Raw genomic sequence first — 22394 nt, 5'->3', positions numbered from 1 at the left:
AGAGTTTAAGCAGGAGACAGGCATCGTCTTAGTGACACCATACAATTAATCTGTCCTCACTTAATTCACTATCTTCTCTGCTCTCTTCTACACACAGTTTAATCTGCTATGAATGGGTGAGTATATAATGATACAATTTTTGAATAGCACTGCAACAGATCTAAATAAAGATCATAGAATTATGACACCTCGATATCACATGTGGTGTATAACGGATGGGGTATTTTGAAATTGGAGACTAGGAAAAGCACTAGAAATGGGGTCATCCCAGCTACTTATATAAACCAAGAAATTCTGGTCTGGTAGCGCCAGGTTAAATTAAGTCCCAAGATCTAACCTTTCATTAAGTCATTCACTATATAAAGACAGTCTAGGAAGCAGAATGAAAATGACTCAAGTTGAATAGGATAAATTCATGCTTAACTAGTGAAATTACTCAAAGTGCCTCCACATAACAAGCAACTGATTTCAATGATCCTGAAGCTTTTTTAACTCCTGACAGGACCGGACATCACACGGATTACCAGGAAATGATAGCATGCCCTCTCGCTTGCATAGTCCATTGAGATGAAGCAAAATGGAATCATTTTTAAAGACTCACTTAACATGGTGACCGTCACAGCTCTTACCCAAACAGCTCACTGAAACTCACTGAAATTTGCAACCAGAGATGCAACTTAAATTCTACAGAGAGCCCTCCCCACACCATTGACTATAAGACTCTCAGCCCATCCAACCACACTCAACATTGGACTCCCATGACCAAGAGTGGCACCCAAATTCACAACACATATCAATCAATCCACCAATCAGTATGTATATAGTTATCATTCCTATAGCTTCTTATTGTGACATGAGTTACAGAGAATACAAAAGCAGGTCTTGAAATGAAAATGTAAGATTCTTAAAATGAGTACTTTTTGAAAAATTAAACTTTTTATCCTGCATTAGAAATATATTTTTTTAAACTTTTAAGTTCAAGGGTACATGTGCAGGTTTCTTATATAGGTACACTTGTGTCATGGGGGTTTGTTGTACAGATTATTTCATCACCCAGGAATTAAGCCTAATACCCATTAAGTATTTTTTCTGATCCTCTCCCTCCTCCTACCCTTCACCTTCTGATAGGCCCCAGTATGTGTTGTTCCTCTTTGTGTCCATGTGTTCTCATCATTTAGCTTCCACTTACAAATGAGAACACGTGGTATTTGGTTTTCTGTTCCTGTGTTAGTTTGCTAAGGATAATGGACTCCAGCTCCATTCATGTTTCTGCAAAGGACATTAGCTCATTCTTTTTCATGGCTGCATAGTATTCCCTGGAATACATGTACCACATTTTCTTTATCCAGTCTACCCCTGATGGGCATTTGAGCTGATTTCATGTCTTTGGTATTGTGAGCAGTCCTGCAATGAACATACATGTGCACATATCTTTATGACAGAATGATTTATATTCCTTTGTTTATATGATGAACCTCATTTGTTAATTTGAGTATGTTGAACCAACTTTGTGTCCCAAGGATAAAGACTACTTGATCATGGTAGGTAAGCTTTTTGATGTGATGCTGGATTTGGTTTGCCAGGATTTTGTTGAAGATTTCTGCATTGATGTTCATAAAGAATATTGGCCTGAAGTTTTCTTTTTGTTGTTGTATCTCTGCCAGTTTTTGGTATCAGGATAGTGCTGGCCTCCTAGAATAAGTTAGGGAGGAGTCCCTCCTCCTCAATTCTTTGAAATAGTTTTGATAGAAACTGTACCAGCTCTTCTGTGTACATCTGGTAGAATTTGGCTGTTAATCCATCTGGTCCCAGGCTTTTTTTTGGTTGGCAGGCTATTTATTACTGATTCAACTTTGGAGCTTGTTATAGGTCTGTTCAGGGATTCAATTTCTTTCTGGTTCAGTCTTGGGAGGGTGTATGTGTACAGGAATTTATCCATTTCTTTTAGATTTTGTAGTTTATGTGCATAGAGGTGTCCATAGTTATGATATTTATGTGTAAATGCACATAACATGATAGTTATATGTATTTCTGTGGGGTCAGTGGTAATATCTCCTTTGTCATTTATAATGTGTTTGTTTGGATCTTCTCTCTTTTCTTCTTTACTAGCCCAGCTAGTGGTCTATCTACTTTTATTAATTTTTTGAAAAATCAACTCCTAGATTCATTGATCTTTTAAACGGTTTTTTGTATCTCAATCTCTTTCAGTTCAGCTCTGATTTTAGTTATTTCTTGTCCTCTGGTACCTTTGGGTTTGATTTTCTCTTGCTTCTATAGTTCTTTTGGTTGTGGTGTTAGGTTTATAAATCGAGATCTTTCTAACTTTTGGATATGGGTATTTAGTTTTACAAATTTTCCTCTTAACATTGCCTTAGCTCTGTCCCAGAGAGTCTGGTATGTTTTACCTTTGCTCTCATTAATTTCCCAGATTTATAAAGCAAGTTCTTAGAGACCTTCAGAGTCTTAGACTCCCACACAATAATAGTTGGAGACTTCAGCAACCCACTGTCAGTATTAGACAGATCATCAAGGCAGAAGATTAACAAAGATATTCAGGACCTGAACTCAGCACTGATCAAATGGTCCTGATAGACATCTACAGATATCTCTATACCAGTACAACAGAATATACATTCTTCCCATCACCACATGGGACATACACTAAAATCGATGACATAATCAGACATAAAACACTTCTCAGCAAATGCAAAACAAGTGAAATCGTAACGATCACTCTCTGAGACCATAGCACAATCAAATTAGAAACAAAGGTTAAGAAATTCACTCAAAACCATACAATTACATGGATATTGAATAACCTGCCCTTGAATAACTTTTGGATAAATAGTAAAATTAACGCAGAAGCCAAGAAGTTCTTTGAAACTAATGAGAGCATTAGAAATTTCTATCTGAAAGACAAAATTGTTCAAAACAAAAAAGTGGGGGAGATGATTTAAGGATTTCTCCATTCCTAGCTAATATGCATTTACCTTAAAACAAATATAAAATCTCAAAGATGATAACAACTGCAGAATTATAATTTCTAGTAGTGTCATAATACTGGCATCTATTCAGCAGAAATGTCTTTTATTCAGTAAAGTATATACTTAAATTTCTAAAACATAATTGTTTTTCAAAAATGCATTTAACATTTATGCTATTCATATTTTGGGGAATTTTAAATTCAGACTTTTCATTAAATATTATGTTATGAAGTATCACAGATAAACATTACATTAGGCCATAAAATAAAAATATAGCCAAGAAAACCAGCTGTCAAATACAAGATTTTATCACAAGATAGAATCACTATGATTTATTTGGGGAAGTAGTCCATATCTGTACAAACTTCCTTTCTACTAATCTCTAAACATAAGTTGTTATATTTGAGTATAAGTCTATGCAGAAGACTTAGTAATCACAGAACATTTAAGCCATCTCTGTCATTTAATAAATGTGGAAGTTGAAGCCTAAAAGAGTTAAGTGACTAACTCAGACTCCATTTGATATAAGGGGTTGTCTTTTGTCAGCAAAATTTACAGCTCTCTTTAATTTGCCCCACTTAAGGTAATAACTGCAGTTACACTGTAATTCTGCTAAATACCATTGAATACTATTGACCACATCCAACTGACATACAAATGACTGAGGAATAAAAATATAAACACAGGAATAGTATTTATTGTGTGGGTTTCTCGACCTTAGCACTATTAACATTTTGGATCAGAGAATTCTTCCTTGTAAGGAACTGTCTCGTACATTCTAGAATGTTCAGCATCATCCCTGGCCTCTATCTAGAGGTCAGTAGCACACCCACAATTGTGACAACCAAAAATACCTCCAGATGTTGCCAACCACTTGTCTAATCACTGGGAAGAAAATTGCTGAGTTATATATCTAGATGAATTCTCATTTTATCTTTTTCACCGTAATCATTTTTGAAACTCAGAATTTTCACTTAATCACACTGATTCTAAACAACATGCAATCTATCTCAATGAAGTCATCTCAAAGTTATATATCTCCAATTTACAGGTTTTACCAATTATAGAATGTCATGTAAATAATGTTATGGTAGTTAATAGCAATCAACTTAGACAAACACTTCTGATATAAAAACTTAAAAATTAATGATGCAACCTACGTGATTATTTTGATTTTCATACAGCTTCACAATTGAATTTTTTTTGTGGATAAACTTTTGCTTCATGCCTTTTTGTAAATCCTTCAGAATTTGTTTATGATATTGTCTCCTATTAAAGAGTCTTAAATTCTCTTCATGTTCTATTTGTTTTCATAACTTTGAGCCCTTATTTTATTCACTGAGAATATTCTCCATGATGTTTATAACCTTGGGACACAAGACCCTATAATCTTATTCCTTCTTGCCCTCTTCCTCCCTCACCATTTTCAGTACTTTTATTTTCTTCACAACAGGAAACACTGCAAAAAGTAATCAGGCATTACCACACTTTTGGTTTTAGTGGGTTTTAAATTGATTATTGCTAATATCATGCAACGTTCTTTGATTTTCATGCTGACCTTCAACAAATTTCCTGATGTTCTGAGCAAGAGTCCGGACGCTGCTGGGAAGATTCCAAGGATCTTGCTTGATATGAAGCCGTAGCCTTTTTGGACAACTCAGCTTTGGTTCCATTTCCTGTTGAAATTCTAAATAAACACAGAAAATCTCTCTTAAGTCTCAACTAATTCCTAAACAATGAAGCCTTTCGGCTTCAAAACCTTCTTCTGTCACTGTTGTCCTAGACTATTGATATGGTGGTCATTTCTTTTGCCACACCATCAGAAAATCCGTTAAATCTAAAAAGTCAAACCTTAATGTTATTTTCTTATAAATGTTTAAACAAAGCAAATTTAGATGAAAACTCTACTTTCATTATCCCAAACTAGTTACTTGTCAGAGTGGCAGCTCCATCCTTTCCATTCATCAACTCTCATTCCCCACATCCTTTCCTCACCACTGGTAAACAGCCAAGAAGACATTACATTTGGTTTCAGCAAAATCAACTTCATGTTTATGTATCTTCAATTAACTCATTTTTGCTCAGCCTGGCCCCTATAGGCATTAAACATTTTAAACTTTCAAAGAAACAGACATGTAAAAATTCCTATGCTGACTTTTTTACATATTCAAAAATTATCAGAATAGAAGTAGTGTTTGGTGAATTATGAAACATAAGTAACTGGAATTGTTCCTCTTATGCAATCTGCTTGCTTCACGACTATATTGTCTACCACCTTGTTTTTCTCAATTGCTTCTACTAGTTAATTTTTCAAGGCTTACCTTGCAATCCTCGGCCTGGAGTGAGATACTTGGTTTGGTCAAAGGCCCTCACAACAGCCTGCCCTTTTAGGAGATTGGTAATTGAATCCACCTATCAATAGTAGAGATTTCTGAGTTACATATTTCTCATAGTACATGATACATATTTCTAAAAGTAAATCTTATAAAATATTTTTTCTTAAAGCAACAATTATTTTTGAAACCCCATGATGCTTGTGAAATCGATCTTTACATAAAATATTGAAATAAATGCACCTGATAACATTTGCAATGACATTTCTTACTATCTTACCATATATTAATACAAAATATAAATTTACTATATAAGTTATTGGAATCCTTTTCAAAGTGGTAAAATCTTCTACTACAAATTTTGGTTATGGCTATAAATTTTGTTAATGTAAAACAACAAAATTAGCATCCAAGGCAATATCTTGTGCTTTTTAACATTAGAAATAATGTTGAGCAAGAAATATCATAAAGCTTTCTGAAAACCAAAAACAAACAAAAAAAATACTAAAAAGGGTAACTCCTATGTGTATAACAGTAATTTCCCCAAAACTGTAAAATACTTGATATTCACAAAAATCCTTTAGGTTAGTTGGCTGAAGGAATGTTTATTCCTAGTTTAAATGTCAGAAATTGAGGTAAAGGAGGTAGAAGGACAGATTGAGGCCCTTCTGTTCTAACTCTGAACTCCTTTTACTGCATCTGAAAAAGGGACTCCTCACAGTTTAGTTGTGGAACAAAAGCCCCACAAATGCCCGATTGTACCTGGCTGAAAAGATGCTCAAGGCAACTATGTATCTTGTCCTGTTTATCATGAGATATGCGAACACTTAGGGGAAGTTCATCACCTAGATATCAAAACAAAAACAAAACCAAAAACAAAAATCACTCATCTTATGTTTAACGTACCAAAATATTTTAATATTAAATAAAATGTAAAAATTAAACACAAGCTCTTATTCCATGCACAGTTCTCATGTTCAGAGAAAGAGTTCCAAAAGATTTAATAGCTCCTGGGATGTTGCTATTTCTTCTGAAGGCAGAGTGCCTCCCAGAAAGGACACTTGTTAAAGATTCTTTCAAATGATGTTCCTCCAATGGTTGAAGAGTTGACATAAACTGCATAATCAAAAATTAAGATTTTCCCTAATTGGAATGAAAGGTCTTTGTTCTTAACACACACAAGATAATATATTTATAAGATAATTATATCAATGTGTTTCTCTCATTACCCTCAATCCTCAACATCCACATATAAAGTTAGCTTAGGTGAACCTGCTGTCTTAAATGCTTCAAACTCCACACCTGCCCATCCCCATCAACAATGCCTAATACTTTCAGTATATTTCCTGTGTACCCATAATCTTTCATAGAACCATAGAGAGATAATGGAGCATATCTGAAGATTACAATTAGTTTGCTTATTTCATTGCTTTTTAACTCACTCCCTTTAAAATGGGATTGGGAAATAGACTATCAAGCTCATAAAACTGAAATGCAATATGTGTGGCCACAGAGAGTGACTGATAAAAGGTAAAAATAAAAATTCACATGGATCTAAGAAATTAAAACCTTAAAGTTATCTCCTATAAGACTAACATCAAAAAGCCCACAGGCCTTCACCAATGAACACACCTGAGTCCATTTCATCACTGTGGAAATACGAGCTGCACTGGCTGCTGCAGATGCTGGTGAAGGAGGCGATGGAATTCCTATTGCTGTTGCAGTCACTGAAAACAACAAGTTTCATGTTACTGTAAGAGTGCATCTGCCCAGGTGTCCCTGCAATTTCTTATGACATAAACTTCTATCAGTTATATTTATTAGTATGTTTTAGAGAAAACTATGAGAAAGATAAACTTGTTCAACTCAGTCTATCTTACTTTTTAAAGATGGCATATTTTCTGTCTTTTTTTTTTTTTTTTGGAGACGGAGTTTTGCTCTGTTGCCCAGACTGGAGTGCAGTGGCACGATCTCGGCCCACTGCAAGCTCCGCCTGCAGGGTTCACGCCATTCACCTGCCTCAGCCTCCCGAGTAGCTGGGACTACAGGCGCTTGCCACCACACCAGGCTAATTTTTCGTATTTTTAGTAGAGACAGGGTTTCACCATGTTGGCCAGGATGGTCTCCATCTCCTGACCTTGTGATCTGCCCGCCTCAGCCTCCCAAAGTGCTGGGATTACAGGCGTGAGCCACCGGGCCCGGACAAAGATGGCATATTTTTGATTCAATTATATTTCAAATTTTCTTGTATCATATAATCTAATCCTAAATGATTTTTTAAGGGCAGTTAGTTATAAAACTAGGAGTCACACCAAACTTAAAATTCTTTATAATCTGTTTCATGATACATGCCGGTAATTAGATAACTTGCTAATAGAGACAAAATACTGTTCTGTGATTTCTGTCCCTTTCTGGTAGCTTAAATCATAACTTATTGGTAACACTCTGAGCTTCCTTAGGGAGGATAGGAACCTTGTCTGTCTCCACCTCAGAGCTTTTAGCACAGGGAAGTGCTTGATAACGATGAATGCCCAAGGAAAGAAAGGTTCAATATGTTTGTGTGTGAACAGGGACAAATTTCAGAAATAGTGCAGGAGATAAAATATTTTCTTTCCTCTCAGAATAAGTAAAAAGGACATCCTTAACTTTAAATTTACATTTAAAATTTCTATCTTAGCCTAGAGGGAAACTGTCAGGGTAATTTTAATTATCTGATAACTAGAACTTGAGGTAAGAAAGTATTTTTAGACATGTAATTTCCCACTGGGAAAAACCCTACAGATTCCTATTAAAGAGCAGGTTGGGATGCTTAGAAGTGAAAAGTAAATGAAGTGATAAAAGTGGTTAATCTGTCTGATCTATTATTAAATCTCTAGAATAACTCTTATGTGTTCATTAAGATCCTTTTTGGAAACACAGAAATTGGAATAGTAGAGTGGTTAAGAGACAAACTGGGAAACCAGACCACCTGGTCTCATAGGTAAATGGTATCAGCCCTCTGGGCTTCAGCTTCCTGATATGTAAAATGGAGTTCCTATCAGAACCTGCCACCGAGGCTTGCGGTGAGGATTATGCAAAATCCTCCTCTTCCCCCATGTGTTTGATAAAAGTATATTTTTAATGTTAGCTCCTAGTTTGTAGCTAGTTATACTCTGATGAGAACTTTGATTACTATTTCATCAATATCTTTTCATTGCAAAACGCTGCATAATAAATGAGTGAAGAAGATAGTTTTTGCTTTCAATTAATATAAATGAAAAATATGTTGAAGTTGTATACACAGCTTATGTGGCTGGTTATGATAGTCCTCAGTGAGGTATCAGGTGATACATGGATTCAAGGAACAAAAAGCAGTTTGAATTAAGGAAGTTCATGTGAGGAGACATCATTTGAAAGTCTAGTAGGAAAACAATAACAGAGTTTGGAAGGAAAGTATTTTGGGTTGAACTAGGTCTCCCAACAAAATTCATATGTTTGAAAAGTGATCCCTAGTACCTCAGAATGTGACCTTATTTGGAGATAGGGTCTTTACAAAGGTAATCAAGTTAAAATGAGGTCATTAGGGCATGACCTTAAGCCACCCTATAAAATGTCCTCATAAGAAGGGAAACTTTGGACACAAGACACACATGGAGGGAAGATGACGTGCAGAGACACAGGGAGAAGATGGCCGTTTACACATCAAGGAGCCAGGCCTGGCACAGATCCTTCCTCCACAGCCTTCAGAATGAGCCAACACAGCCCACACCTTGGTTTCAGATTTTTGGCCTCCAGAACTGTGTGACAATAAATTTCGGTTGTTGAAGCTGCCCGGTTTGTAGTAATCTGTTACAGCAGCCCTACAAAACTAATACAGAAGGTATCCAAGAGAGTAAAAACCACAAGCCTTGTCTCCGAGGTAGGCAAGGAACATTAGTCCAATTAGGTTGGAACATAGAAAATGAAAAGAAAAGAGAGAAAAAAGGGCCAAAAGAACTCCTATTCACTACCCAATAACCCAGTGACAGAAACAGATAATTGAAAAAAATGTTAATCCTGTATAGGCACAATTTTCTTACCTCCTATCTGTGTTTCACAATCCATATACAGAACAACTCTCCCAAATTAGGCTCACACAACCAGCGAAAAAATGCTTTTTCCAAGCTATTCATATTAGAAAAGGGAAGGATTTGAAATATTACGCTGTCCCACTATGCTTTGTCTGAAGTCAGTAATAACAGGTGATTATTGTGAAAGACCAATTAAAAGAAAAACAATCAAAAACTTTTTTCAAGATCTTTGTGGAAAATCCAGCATCATATTTGACTTTGTTAAGAAAATGAGTTTGAGGAATTAGTGAATTACCTGTAAGAGTCTCTGTTGCTGATGGTATCATGACCAGAATCTTCCTGTTCATCTCCTGCTACATTAAAACATACCCGTTTGCTGTTTCTTTCTCCCTTCTCATTGTCACTGTCTGTTGGTATTATGCCCTCTGATGTCTTACGTTCTAATTTAGGAGAATATGTTATTGAAGACAGAAGGCTGCAATGTAATATTAAAAAAAAATGCACATTTTCAAACTGTCTGCTATATATAACTACCTTATTTGTTGAATACAATAGGCTTACAAATATTTCTAGAGTGCTTCAATGTTTCATATCAAGTAAATATTCTATTGCATAAAAAGCATGTCAAAGTTTACTTGTTCTTCACAAAATAAGTCACACAAACAGCATACAATTTAGACCAGAAAGCTTCATTGAAATCCAGGTTGTGCCATGTATGACTACAGCTAAAACAAAGCTGTGATAGTTTTATTTGACATTTGTGAAATGGAGATAATGAGAATAACTGGCTTCCATGACTGCTGTGAGAATGAATATTCCTGGTGCATAATGGGTGTTACCTCTAGCCCCTGGCCATTAGCACAACCATCACCACCTTATGAAAATACTCAGTAATCGGCCGGGTGCTGTGGCTCACACCTGTAATCCCAGCACTTTGGGAGGCCGAGGCAGGCAGATCACCTGAGGTCGGAAGTTCAAGACCAGCCTGACCAACATGGAGAAACCCCGTCTCTACTAAAAAATACAAAATTAGCCAGGCATGGTGGCGAATGCTTGTAATCCCAACTACTCGCGAGGCTAAGGCAGGAGAATCGCTTGAACCCAGGAGGCAGAGGTTGTGGTGAGCCAAGATCGTGCCATTGTACTCCAGCCTGGGCAACAAGAGCGAAACTCCAACTCAAAAAAAAAAAAAAAAGAAAAAGAAAATACTCAGTAATCTTTAAAGGGCTAGCCAAATATTAAACCCAAACTATAAATGGGCCTTAATGTCCTCACTGGCTCATATTCAGTATTAAAAACCCACCTACCCTCTATCTGTGCCTTGGGTTTTGCCCAGGCATTCCCTATTTGGCAGGGAGAATATTGGATTGTCAATCCGTCTCCCTGCTCGTACAAACAGGAGTCCTGGCCTTGGGGATTACAAGACACTAAACAGAGTTACATACAATGTGAGGATGGGATAATTACAATCTCATCTGCAAGCCAGCCAGGATGAAATGTCCCAAATCTGCCCACAGAAAGAGCTCCTCCACTTGGCTCCAGGCTAAAATGCCGCAGTCAGACTGAACTGTGTGAAACCTGCTGAGGACTTTGAGTAGCTGCTGACTCCAACACTCTAGGCTTGAACATTTGGCTGTGGCATGTTTCTGTTACAACTAACTCAAAATTAGGCAAAAATGAAATTGAACTTTATTATCAAACAGCATGCTAAAAAACTTGCAAAATGAATTAAACCGTCTAAACAAAGGACTCATATAGGGCTTCTCAAGCCAACAGCCATCTTCACATTTACTAAATACCTGTGATTTTCAGTTCCAACCAGTAGCACATATCTTGATTCTCATTTTTCCATAGCAATGTGATGTTTGTTATTTCAAGATGGTGAAGATATCTTATACCTCTTACGCATATTCCATAATGTCAAACCCAATGCTGTGCATTGAATAAATACCTGTTAAGTGATTTCACTAAACACATTTATTATACCATGCATTGTTCTTGGTGCTGTGGATATAGTAGTTTATAAAACACACAAAAGGGCCAGGTGCGGTGGCTCATGCCTGTAATCCCAGCACTTTGGGAGGCTGAGGCGGGTGGATCACGTGAGGTCAGGAGTTCGAGACCAGCCTGGCCAACATGGTGAAACCCCTTCTCTACTAAAAATACAAAAATTAGCTGCATGTGGTGGTGGAAGCCCGTAGCCCCAGCTACTCAGGAGACTGAGGCAGGAGAATCGCTTGAACCCTGGAGATGGAGGTTGCAGTGAGCAGAGATCACACCACTGCACTCCAGCCTGGGCAACAGAGTGAGACTCCATCTCAAAAACCAACCAAACAAACAACAACAACAAAAACAAAATACAAAAGCCCCTGCCTTCTTGGAGCTCAAATTCTACTGAGAGAAGACAAGTAAAAACAAGTAAACTTTCTAGTATATCAAACGGCAGCAAATGGTAAGGAGAAAAAGAAAGCAGGGAAGGAAGCGTGAAGCTGCCATTTCAAACAGTGGTGCAGTCAGGTCAGGTCTCACAGTGAGGTGAGATTTGAATAATATTTTGACATTTTATAGTTTTTAGACACCAGTGAAAAATTGAAGGAGCTATGTTACATTGCTTGAGGCACTGTGAACATTTTTAATAACCAAAAGCTATGGATGATTTTAAACACAGTTTTTCTCTTTGGAAAGATACTTTTATGTCTTGTAAGGCAGACTGTCTATTTATTCACCCTCTCCACCCAAAAGATTAAAACTTTAGACTAACTCCAATTATCCAAGCTCCATGCTGCACAGACAGATGAACTCTGAATAACAAAGAGGGAAAAAATGCGGGAGTTCTCATTTGGCCAAGAGGCCTCTGTGCTTATGTATCTTTTCAATTAGAAGTCATGGGGCTAAGCATAATTTTTTTCAAAGTTACATGAATTGTATTCAGATATTTGCTTTTTATTTAAAACAGCTGCAATCATGCTTGCGTTGACCCTGTGGGAACAAGTGTTAGGCTTATAAACAAATGATAGAAAATCTGTATTTTTAACAACATGTTTTGCATAAAATTTCTAGATTCTGAAAAGCAACAAGGCATCAAACCATAATATTTGTGCTTGCAGAAATCCCTTCACTTTCATTCGTATAAAATATTAAGTTACCTATTAGAGATCCATTAATTAAAACCTTCAGCAGCATGCAATTCCAGGTGAATCTCTTCCTTGTGCCATTGATAAGAAAGATTTTTGTACACAGTATGTTGCAATGACCTGTGTGTTTTTAAACATCATCATCATTGCTAACATCTGTTCAGCTTTCATGACAGTCACCATGGTAAGTCCTTAACAGGTATCAATTCATTTAATCTCTAAAACCACCTTATGAAGTAGGTATTATTATTTTCCCCATTTTAGAGGGGGGGTAGGCAAGACATATCGTTACATACATATCCTGTGCAAATTAAGCAGGATTTCCTCTCCCTGCATCTAACTTGCACACTCTGGAGGGAGTAGGGTGCATCCCGGTGTTTCATAACTCAACTCACAGAAGTACTGTGAGAATGAAATAAGCCAATGTATATAATAGTGTAATCTTGCCTGGCAAATAAGCATCTCTATAAAAAAGTTGTTTATGGTGTGCCCCTCTTTTTGTACATTTAGTAGCAAAATGCTTGGGGAAACCTCAGTGATTACTCTACCACCACCACCACCACCACCATTCCTATCTGTAACCCCCGGGTTACTAACTGTCTTAAAGTGTGGTTTGTTCATCACTCAATCCTGAGGCATCTGGCACCTGCAAAATGAAGTCTGTTCTCAAATCCCCTATGTTTACCAGTCCTCTTTCCTCCCTGTGAGAATACACAAATCCTCTATTTGAAAACCCTGTCAAAGGTTTTGGACATTAATTATTTTTCCTTTTACTTATTTCTTGTACTTAAGTGTCATTACCCAGTAAACAGCCCATTGCAGGGCAAAAGTCTTTAACTTTCCAAAGTGAAACTGGAATCACAAATCCTTGATTAAATTCATTACATCATCTTACCTCATGTTACTAGACAGCTAATTCATCTCTAATTCCATCTTTGGCTCTGAAGCTAAGTAGGAGGATTTAGTGAAATGCCTATGTGTTAAAGGAAACTTCATTTCTAAGAGAGGTATTCCCAGGTGACAGAACAACCAGACTTTATGATAAGACAAGCTCAACCCCAGGACCTTTCACAGGGATGAATAACTTCTAGAAAAGCTAACACTGAGGTGTTATCAGGCAGTTTCTCTTAAAACTTGGCAACACATCCGAGATCTGCTTCTTCACTTGCAAAGACATCTCTGTCCAGGAAAAATTACTATAGGGTGAGAAAAGTGTTCAGATACTAGATTTTTAAATAATGTGTTAACCTCGACTGCACGGCAGCATCTCTGAATATTAAAGGCAAGGGGGAATCCAGGCACTTAAAATAATTGTACTGTTTTACAGGGATTATATTGCACATTAAGTTGTGTGGAACCTATTTATACTTAGAATTAAATTATGTGGTGTACCCAAAGGAGACCAAGGTGGTTTCTCCAATCATTTGCTCACTGTGTGCCACTTTTCTAATAAACACACTCAGTTGGGTACAGGTTTTTAGAATAACAGGGTGGGGAAATCTTCAGTGAAAAACAATCATTTTAAGTAGTTTTAGTTAATAAAAAAATAGTCTGCAACTAGTGCCTTAAATATAAATATTTTAAACCAAGTAAAAGGAGCTCCTTGGGTTTACATATTTTTCCTGAAAATATTTCTACATTACCTGAACCTTAAAAAAAAAAAGCCAATAAATTAACAAAAACAAAGTCTGGAGGATTGCAAGGCAGTGCTAGATCATCAATGCATTAAAGATTAGTCCCTGAGCAGTGTCAGCTGAGGCACATCAATAATCTTGCCATTGACAAGACTCATCCCAAAATGGCAATAACAACTCTTGGAACTGAAAGTATGGGATTGGTCCAGATGTTTTCTTAAAATCCCTTTGAGGCCTAGGAGCTATGATTCAATGACACTATTTATTGCCTTATTAATAAAAATTCTATATACTTCATAAATACCTCTGGGAGACAATAACTGGTTTCTAAAGTATATCATGCAATAAAATCTCATTTATTAAATGAAGTAAAATATCATATCCTAAAATATAAACTGCTGTCCCAAGGATTCCAACACAATTCAAAAATGTCATGCAATTGCTTAAAAAATACTCTCCTTTTCTCTTAGCAATCTTGAACTGTTTAATTCATCTGCAAATGGGAAAAGTCACAGTATAATATACAAAACTAGTATATTATAAATAGAAAAACAAAATCTTAATTCTAAATCACTCATAAAACTTCAGAAAATTAGCGAACACTAAATATTGAGGATAATTTTTAAAATATGATGCACCTAATATGATTTTGATCTCTAAATTTCAAAAATGTGTAAAATGAGAGATCATGTCAATCATGACTTCATCCATATAATGTCTAATTACAACAAAGGCTTGGAATAAGTTCTAAATATTTTGTGTCAAAACTGAATTATCCATGAAGTACAGGATAATAGGTGTGTGTGTGAAGTTAAGAGGTCACATCTGTAGCCATTTAAATCAACAACTTCATGAAGAGAGTACAATAAAAAGAAGATAATGGTATTTCTATTATTTTCAGAATCTGCCAATTTGGGATATATTCAATAATTTCCCTGAATGGATGAGCAAGCATTATATTAGGCAGTGTGCTGATTACTTTCTATATTAATTTGTATAATTTTCATGACCACAAACTTGTAATTCATTATTATTACTCATTCACTTCTGTAGATGAGAAACTGAGCTACCTCAAACCCCATGCTGTTCTGACTATACAGAGCTGTCTGGACTAGATGTGAAGCATCGTCCTATACCATGATGTGACAAACCATCCTACCAAGCTCAGGCAATTCTCCAACCATCAGATTCTTAAATAAGAATTAGAACTGATTTATTTGGAAAAATGCTCATTAACTGCCTCCACCTTCTCTTGGTTAAAAATACTGGCACAGGTATTTGGGTTATTGCTTAGCAGGCCATGAATTCAATCAGAACAGAAAAAAGCATTTGTCCTAGAGATACATAATTTTGCATTTACTCATTTAACAAGTATGTTAAGCATTTATTATACTTTATGTCTTTTATAAATATCTATTGAGTGCATATTCACCAAAATTTGCACCCTGAACTACAAAGAATACAAGGAAATCCTCATACAAAACTGGTATTCTTTCAAATATATCTTTCAAGGTAATATTTTTACACTGAGACTCATTTAGCATCCTTGTATAAGATAGAATTTTGTCATTCTCTTCCCTAGTATTAAATGCTTACTTAAAATATATACCTATATGTATTTTTTCCATTAAAAAACATTTTTAAGGTTTTGGAATGAAGAGGATCTATATAATCAGCACAAATCTCCTAAATTTCCAATAACTAAAGAGAGAATGATTGAATTTTTCTAAGCCACATTTTTACGGCTATTTTATTTGGCAAACTTAAAAGTGTAGTACAAAACACTTACTCATCTATTTGACAAACACACATCTCCACCTCTTTCAGTGCAGTCTGAAGTTTGCCCAGCAGTTTCTGATAGATGTCTTGGGTTTCTAAGTCTTCTTCTTTTAGCAGATACCTGAGACCATGGCCATCCTGCTGTCCCAGAGACAGACCTGAAGGGGCCGCCATGGTTGTGATGGTATGCTGAATGTACACCATAGGGCTCAGTTTCCCTGAGGAATTAAAGTCATTCCTTAGTAATATGTATCACCTTTAACTTACGATAACAATCCAGTCCAATTAATTTTATTTACTTTTTAATTGACAGATAAAATTAAATGTATTACATGTACAACCTGATGTTTTGACATATATATGCATTATGCAATGACTAAATCTAGGTAATTAACATATGTATTACTTTACATAGTTATCCTGTGGGTGCTGAGAGCACTTTATACCCACTCTCTTAGGATTTATCAAGAATACAATATGTTAACTATACTCACCACGTTATACAATAGATCTTTTGAACTTATTCCTCTTATCTGATTGAAATTTTATATCCTTTGACCTACATCTTCTCAATCCCCCACCCAACCACCCCAGGCCCTGGTACTCACCATTCTACTCTCTACTTCTATGAGATCAACTTTTTTATATTCCTCATATAAAAGAGATCATATAGTATTTGTCTTTCTGTGTCTGGCTTATTTCACTTTAACATAATATCTTCCAAGTTCATTTATGTTGTCACAAATCACAGGATTTACTTCTTTTTATGGCTGAATGGTATTCCATTGTGTTTATATACCCCATTTTCTTTATCCAGTCAAATTAAATTCGAGATTCCATAAAATAAAATGCTGATCCAATGCTGAATTTAATTCAGAAATTAGAGCCTGTGGGGAGTTGTAATTAAAAACTAGAGGACAGTTTGATCCCTTGTCCTACTGTGATGGTACAGAATGGCACTATGCATTGCTGCAGCTGTTCCTCAGGTATTGTCCTCAAAGTTTCAGGGCCATTTCAGATCAGCAGCTTTCACAGCAAGATGAGCTGTGCCTATCATATGCATAAGGAAAGCAAGAGCAATCATCCTTCTTAGAAGAAAAATAACAAAAATGCCTAACTCCATTTTCATTCAGTATACGCTTAGGCATAATTATCCAAATGATTACAGCAAGAAATCCTTCCTTTATAAAAGTTCATGCTTGTTTGCACACCAGGTATCTATTGAATTTCAGGGATGCACGAATAGCTATGATTGCCTAAATTGCTTTTCATGATTTGATAAAGTTGCAAAAGCTAGCATACCTTGCTCCAAAGATTTGTTTTCTTTATCATGAGAATTATGCTTCCTACTATCCAACTGAACACCAAATGCACTTCCCAAAGAGGTTGATGTTTTGGGATAAGAAACTTCCATCACATTGACATGGCAGTTGGTAGGGCAGAAATCACTGCTGTGCAGTGGGGAGATTTTAGATTTGGCCTGTTTAAAAGTAGGCCAGGCTCTATTCTTCAGCACACGAGAAAACTGCAAATTAAAGAAAACATAAAAAGCAGTTGAACACACAGTAATAACTCAGGCATCTTTTTTTCACTTGCATCATTGACAACAAAATCAAAGGCAAATTAAATCATGTCAACTGGAATGAGTGAAATAAATTATATGTTGTTAGAAATTCCATTGTGATTTCAAAACTGAAGAACTCTTAATAAAGCCAAGCAATATAAGCAGCAAATGCATATGATTCCTTTGAAACTGTGATTGCAACTTAGGTGTTAAAAGAAATGAATTTCTGTGGCTAGCACAATATACTTGGACTCAAATCCACAGGCTCCCAGCAGCTGAAAGAGCCTGACAGGGCAAGTGGCATCCCAGGACACCAGGAGAGAATGGAGATCTTCCAAACGAGGCAAAATGGCAAAACAGGGTAGCTGCCAGGTCAAGGGTGGAGGAAGATGGGATGTCCCAAACACAAGCATTAAGGTAATCCAAAGCACCAGTCTGTGTACAGGTCAGATAGTAGGGTGTGGAGGCTGAGGCCCAGAATGGCAGGACAAATCTGTTTCCCATGCCTCCTGCTAATCACTGAGTCAGGATCAAACTGAAGACTAGTGTGCACTCTGCCTTTACGGTTTGAGAATAAAGTGATACTCACATGATTTATATGACTTCCAAGGTAGCCACTCCACTGCTTCAAACCTTGCCATGGGTTTCCATTCAAATCCATCTACTCCTCACCAAGGTCTCCAAAGCAGCCCAAGTCAGATCCTCACCTAGCTTCTCTATCGCAAGCTTTCTTCCCCTTGCTCCCTAAGCTCCTTCTGGCCCTCACTTAGTTCATCTCACACACTATCTACTCCCTATGACCCTTTCTACAGGCTGTTCAGTGGGCCTAGAATGTTCTTCTTCCTTCATTGCCAAACTGTTTCCTTTGCAACTTCAATTTCTATCAAATCATCAGGAGGCCTTCCCTGACTCCTAGTCTAGGTTTAATTTCCCTGACTACCGCTAAGTTCCAGCACACTGTAACCTTCCTATTATATAGGTATAAATAATTGTCTTATTTCTAGCTCCCCTGGCAGATGGTAAACCCCATGAGGCTAATACGTAGGTCTGTTCTGTGTACCATCAGTAAGAGTCTCGTAGAGTTAGACCAAATTGTAGTCTCAAAAGCAAAGGATTCAGAGTCACTAGCTACCTGTGTCTTAGTCACAGCTGTCACAATAACTGATATGATGTCAGGCAAGTCAGTGTCTTTTTTGCATTCTTCGTAAAACAATGGACATGGATTAAATAACGTCTATATTCTCTTCTCCCTTGAAAACTATAACCATGATCCTATCTATTTATTCTACTAGTAGAGTAATAATTTTGGCATGAATAAGAATAAAAATTAAGACTTTGGTCACTATCTAACTTTTCTAGATTAAATTCAAGAATAAATATCAAAATTCACATTGCATAAATATAAGCTCACCATTAGAACAGGGACTCTCTTATATGTATATGTGTAGATTATATATATGTGATATATATACATACACATGTATAATGTGTGTATTAAACTATGTCTTCAATTCACGTGTCAGAAGCTGTGTAGCTCAGCCATGTGCCAGCGCACAGTAGGAATCTAAATGGAACTGAATTGAAATGCAGGAAATTATTAACAAAATGATGAGCAAATTTAATAATAATGGACAGTGAAAATTTATCCTAAACATTTTTTAAAGAAAGGAATTTAGAGAACTCCTGACCTATCCCATCACTTTACTAACAAAGAAACGGTGACTTGGAGGCTTATATGGGACATAGAGTTTAAGGCTAGATGCAAAAAACTTTCAGTCAAAAGTTCTTTCCCACTGTTATTGCAGGATAAAGGTCTCACAAGGCACCCATGGCACAAATAAAGGCACTGAAATCAATGTTATTAGGTAACAGCATCCACCATAATAGGAAGTTATGCTTCTCTTGCCTTCTTCCATTTTAAATAATTATTCATCCATTCAAAAGCAAGAAGAGAGGCATCTATTCCAGACTCTGTGCTCAATGCTGGAGATATAGCCCTTGCCCTCCTGGAGTTCATGGTCTAGTAGGCACCACAGGAAAAACAATGCAATACTATTGCTATATACAATTGTTTATTGCAATTACTAGGTTGGAGCAAAAGTGATTGCGGTTTTTGCCATTAAAAGTAACGGCAATGTGCCATATATATAATACTTGTGCCATATATATAATACCGTAATGCATTGCTTAACAACGGGGATGTATTCTGAAAAATACATCAGTAGGTGCATCTATCTGAACATAGAAAAAGTAGAGTCAAAATATAGTAGTATAATCTTATGAGACCACCATTTTATATATATATACATATATATGTGTATATATATGTGTGTGTATATATATGTATATATACGTATATATGTATACACGTATATATATGTGTGTGTATATATATACATATATATACGGTCTGTCATTGACTGAAATGTTATGCAGTGCATGATTGTATATATACAATTATATAATACACATAAAAGCCAGATAGTTAGAAATTTTGGTACAAGCTGAAAAGGAAGTGAATAGGTTGATGTCAAGAAGTGTTAATGGAGTAATCGGGGAGAGCTGGCAGAAGATTCCCTTGCTAGGGGGACTGACTTTCCAACTTGTAGCTCAATACAAATGCCTGTGAATACAGGATGTCCCCCTGCCCATATGGTAGGAAGGGCTGTGTACTGTGTCTAAAGGTGCCTGAACTGTCCCAAAGGGTAAGAATCAGACAGGGGCCCTCTCTGCTAAGAGCATTTCTTGAGAAGGAAGATCCTCAGGAATGCAGTGCTGTCTTCCATCCTGGGATATTCCTAAGAGAGGAGGAGGCAGCAGGAGGAACCCCATAGTCACAGGTACTGGAAATGTGCTGCTTACACTGTGAAGATCAAAACTGTGCTCCCAGACAGCATGCCGTGCTGTGAAACTGTAAGACCTTTCTGAAGCTTGAACCTAAAATATGGAAGGTACAGTTCTTGAACTGATGGTGGTCCATGCATGAGAACATTCTGATTGTGTAAATGGCCCTGTAAACATCAACCTGCCTATCATTTTAGCAACATCAAAGGAAACACTGAACTCATTAATCTGCTTTGGAGAAACTCCCAGGGAAAGGTTAAAAAAACAAAAAGATCTTTTCCCCAAATAAAAACTGCAATTTTGCAATAAAAAAATACACAGGGTGGGTGTGGAGAGAGGTGTATTGGGAGGGACAGGACTTTAGATCTACTATGGATACTACAAGCCGAAACTTACTGCCACCTTTATTCATTTACCCAACAATGACTTGTGGAAGGCTCTCTGTGCATCAGGTACTGTCCTCAGCATGTTGGGGAATGTCAGTAAACAAAACAAAGATTCCTGCCTTCCGGGAGGTTACATTCCAGTGAGAGGAGAGGTCAACAGCGAATACAGTAAGTCAATTATGTAATGTTGATAGATGGTAAATGTAACTGAAAACAAAATTGAGCAGTGTAAGAGGGTTGGAAGTTTCAGAGGTGAACTGAAGAATGGATTACCAGTTGTAACCAGGATGATCAGAACAGGCCTCACTGAAGCTGGCATTTAAGCAGTCTGGAAGGAGTGGAAAGTTAGAAATGTGAGCATCTGGAAAGGGGTCATTTCTGGCAGAGGAACAGCCAGTGCAAAGCCACAGGGCTGGTGTGTCCAAGGAACATCAAGAAAACCAGTGTGACCAGAGCGGCAGTGAGAGGGAGGCAGAGGAGGCGGGATTGGAGAAGCAATGCAGGGAGGGAGGTCACAGATCCTGAAGGCCATTGAAAGGATTTGGCTTTGACCATGAGTGAAGTGTACAGCCACTCAGGACAACTGTAGGTTGGTCGGGAGCAGCAAAGAGACCACCTACAGGAGAGATGGCAGTGGCTCACCCAAGGCCACCAGCAGTAGAGGTAGGGAGGAAAGGCTGCATGTTTGAAGGTAAAGCCACAAGAATGGTTTGAGAGAAAGGGAAGTGAAGAGTGTATTCGAGGTTTTAGGCTGAGCAATGGGGAGGATGGGCATAAGCCCGAGACAGAGAAGACAGCAGAAAAGGCAAACTGCAGGGGCACTGGGGTGGGGCAGGGAAAGGATCAAGAGCTGATTTGGAACACGTGAAGCATGAGATATTGATTAAACCCAGTTGCAGAGGTCAAACAGGCCGGGACGCTGAATGAGATCGCCAGGGGATTGAAAATGGAGAAAGAAAAGGAGAAGACGGAGTCCTGAGCCCTGGGGCTTTACCAAGGAAAGGGGAGGGAAGAAAAGGCGGAGCCAGCATAGGATACCACAAAGGAGCCCCCACAAGAAAGGACAAAAACCAGGCATATGTGGGGTCACAGAGAACCACCAAGTAGAGGTTTATGGTCAACTGCATCAGATCCCACTAAGACAAGGAATGCTATCAGGACAGTCAATAGACTTTGGCAAAATACAGCCATTTCAGTTACATAGAGGGAAGAAGAGGCCCACTGGAGTATGTTGAGGGTAATGAAGGTGAGACAGCAGGTATAGACAGCCTTTTCCAGGAGAAAGATCAAAGAAAGGGAACAGTGTGGGGTAGGGGAGGGCTATTTCTTTTTAATGTAGGTGATATAAAACATATTTGTACACTGACAGGAATAAACAATTTCTGAAGATGGAACTTCAGGTTTTTAATGCATTGGTAGCTAATTCGTGAATTATTGACTATGGCAGCATATTTTAATCCAACTATAGTCACTTAACTAAATGAAATAATACAATGGTAAGCTATTATTTTGCAGACAGCTTCCTATTTCAATTAAGCATAAAATCTTTTTGGCATGGGGTTATAGAAGTTTTGTATTGTACCCTTTTGAGGGAAGGGGACACGGGGAAGATTTTTTCTTGCAATTTTCCCAGTCCATATATCAGTGTGAGAATTACATGGCATTAATAAGTAAGGAGGGACTTCAG

At 37.2% G+C, this 22394-nt stretch overlaps 1 protein-coding gene across 5 annotated transcripts in view; it reads right to left on the bottom strand.

Moving 5' to 3' along the window:
* Positions 1 to 22394, bottom strand: part of PREX2 (phosphatidylinositol-3,4,5-trisphosphate dependent Rac exchange factor 2) — a 308213-nt gene that overhangs the window by 128957 nt on the left and 156862 nt on the right. For 4 of the 5 annotated variants that reach the window (XM_054561712.2, XM_024251586.3, XM_054561713.2 and 1 more), the window contains exons 24-30: positions 17216 to 17438; positions 15924 to 16131; positions 9662 to 9841; positions 6950 to 7044; positions 6080 to 6162; positions 5306 to 5396; positions 4543 to 4671 (exon numbers count right to left, since the gene is read on the bottom strand). In XM_054561712.2, the coding sequence (XP_054417687.1) occupies positions 4543 to 4671; positions 5306 to 5396; positions 6080 to 6162; positions 6950 to 7044; positions 9662 to 9841; positions 15924 to 16131; positions 17216 to 17438 (1009 nt within the window). Of the gene's footprint in view, positions 1 to 4542; positions 4672 to 5305; positions 5397 to 6079; positions 6163 to 6949; positions 7045 to 9661; positions 9842 to 15923; positions 16132 to 17215; positions 17439 to 19936; positions 20415 to 22394 lie in introns of those variants that run through there. The other variant, XM_024251587.3, reaches the window with a different exon arrangement.

Source organism: Pongo abelii, chromosome 7 (assembly GCF_028885655.2).
Source record: "Pongo abelii isolate AG06213 chromosome 7, NHGRI_mPonAbe1-v2.0_pri, whole genome shotgun sequence".
Classification (NCBI taxonomy): Eukaryota; Metazoa; Chordata; class Mammalia; order Primates; family Hominidae; genus Pongo; species Pongo abelii.
This window is presented reverse-complemented; position numbering and strand designations above follow the sequence as displayed.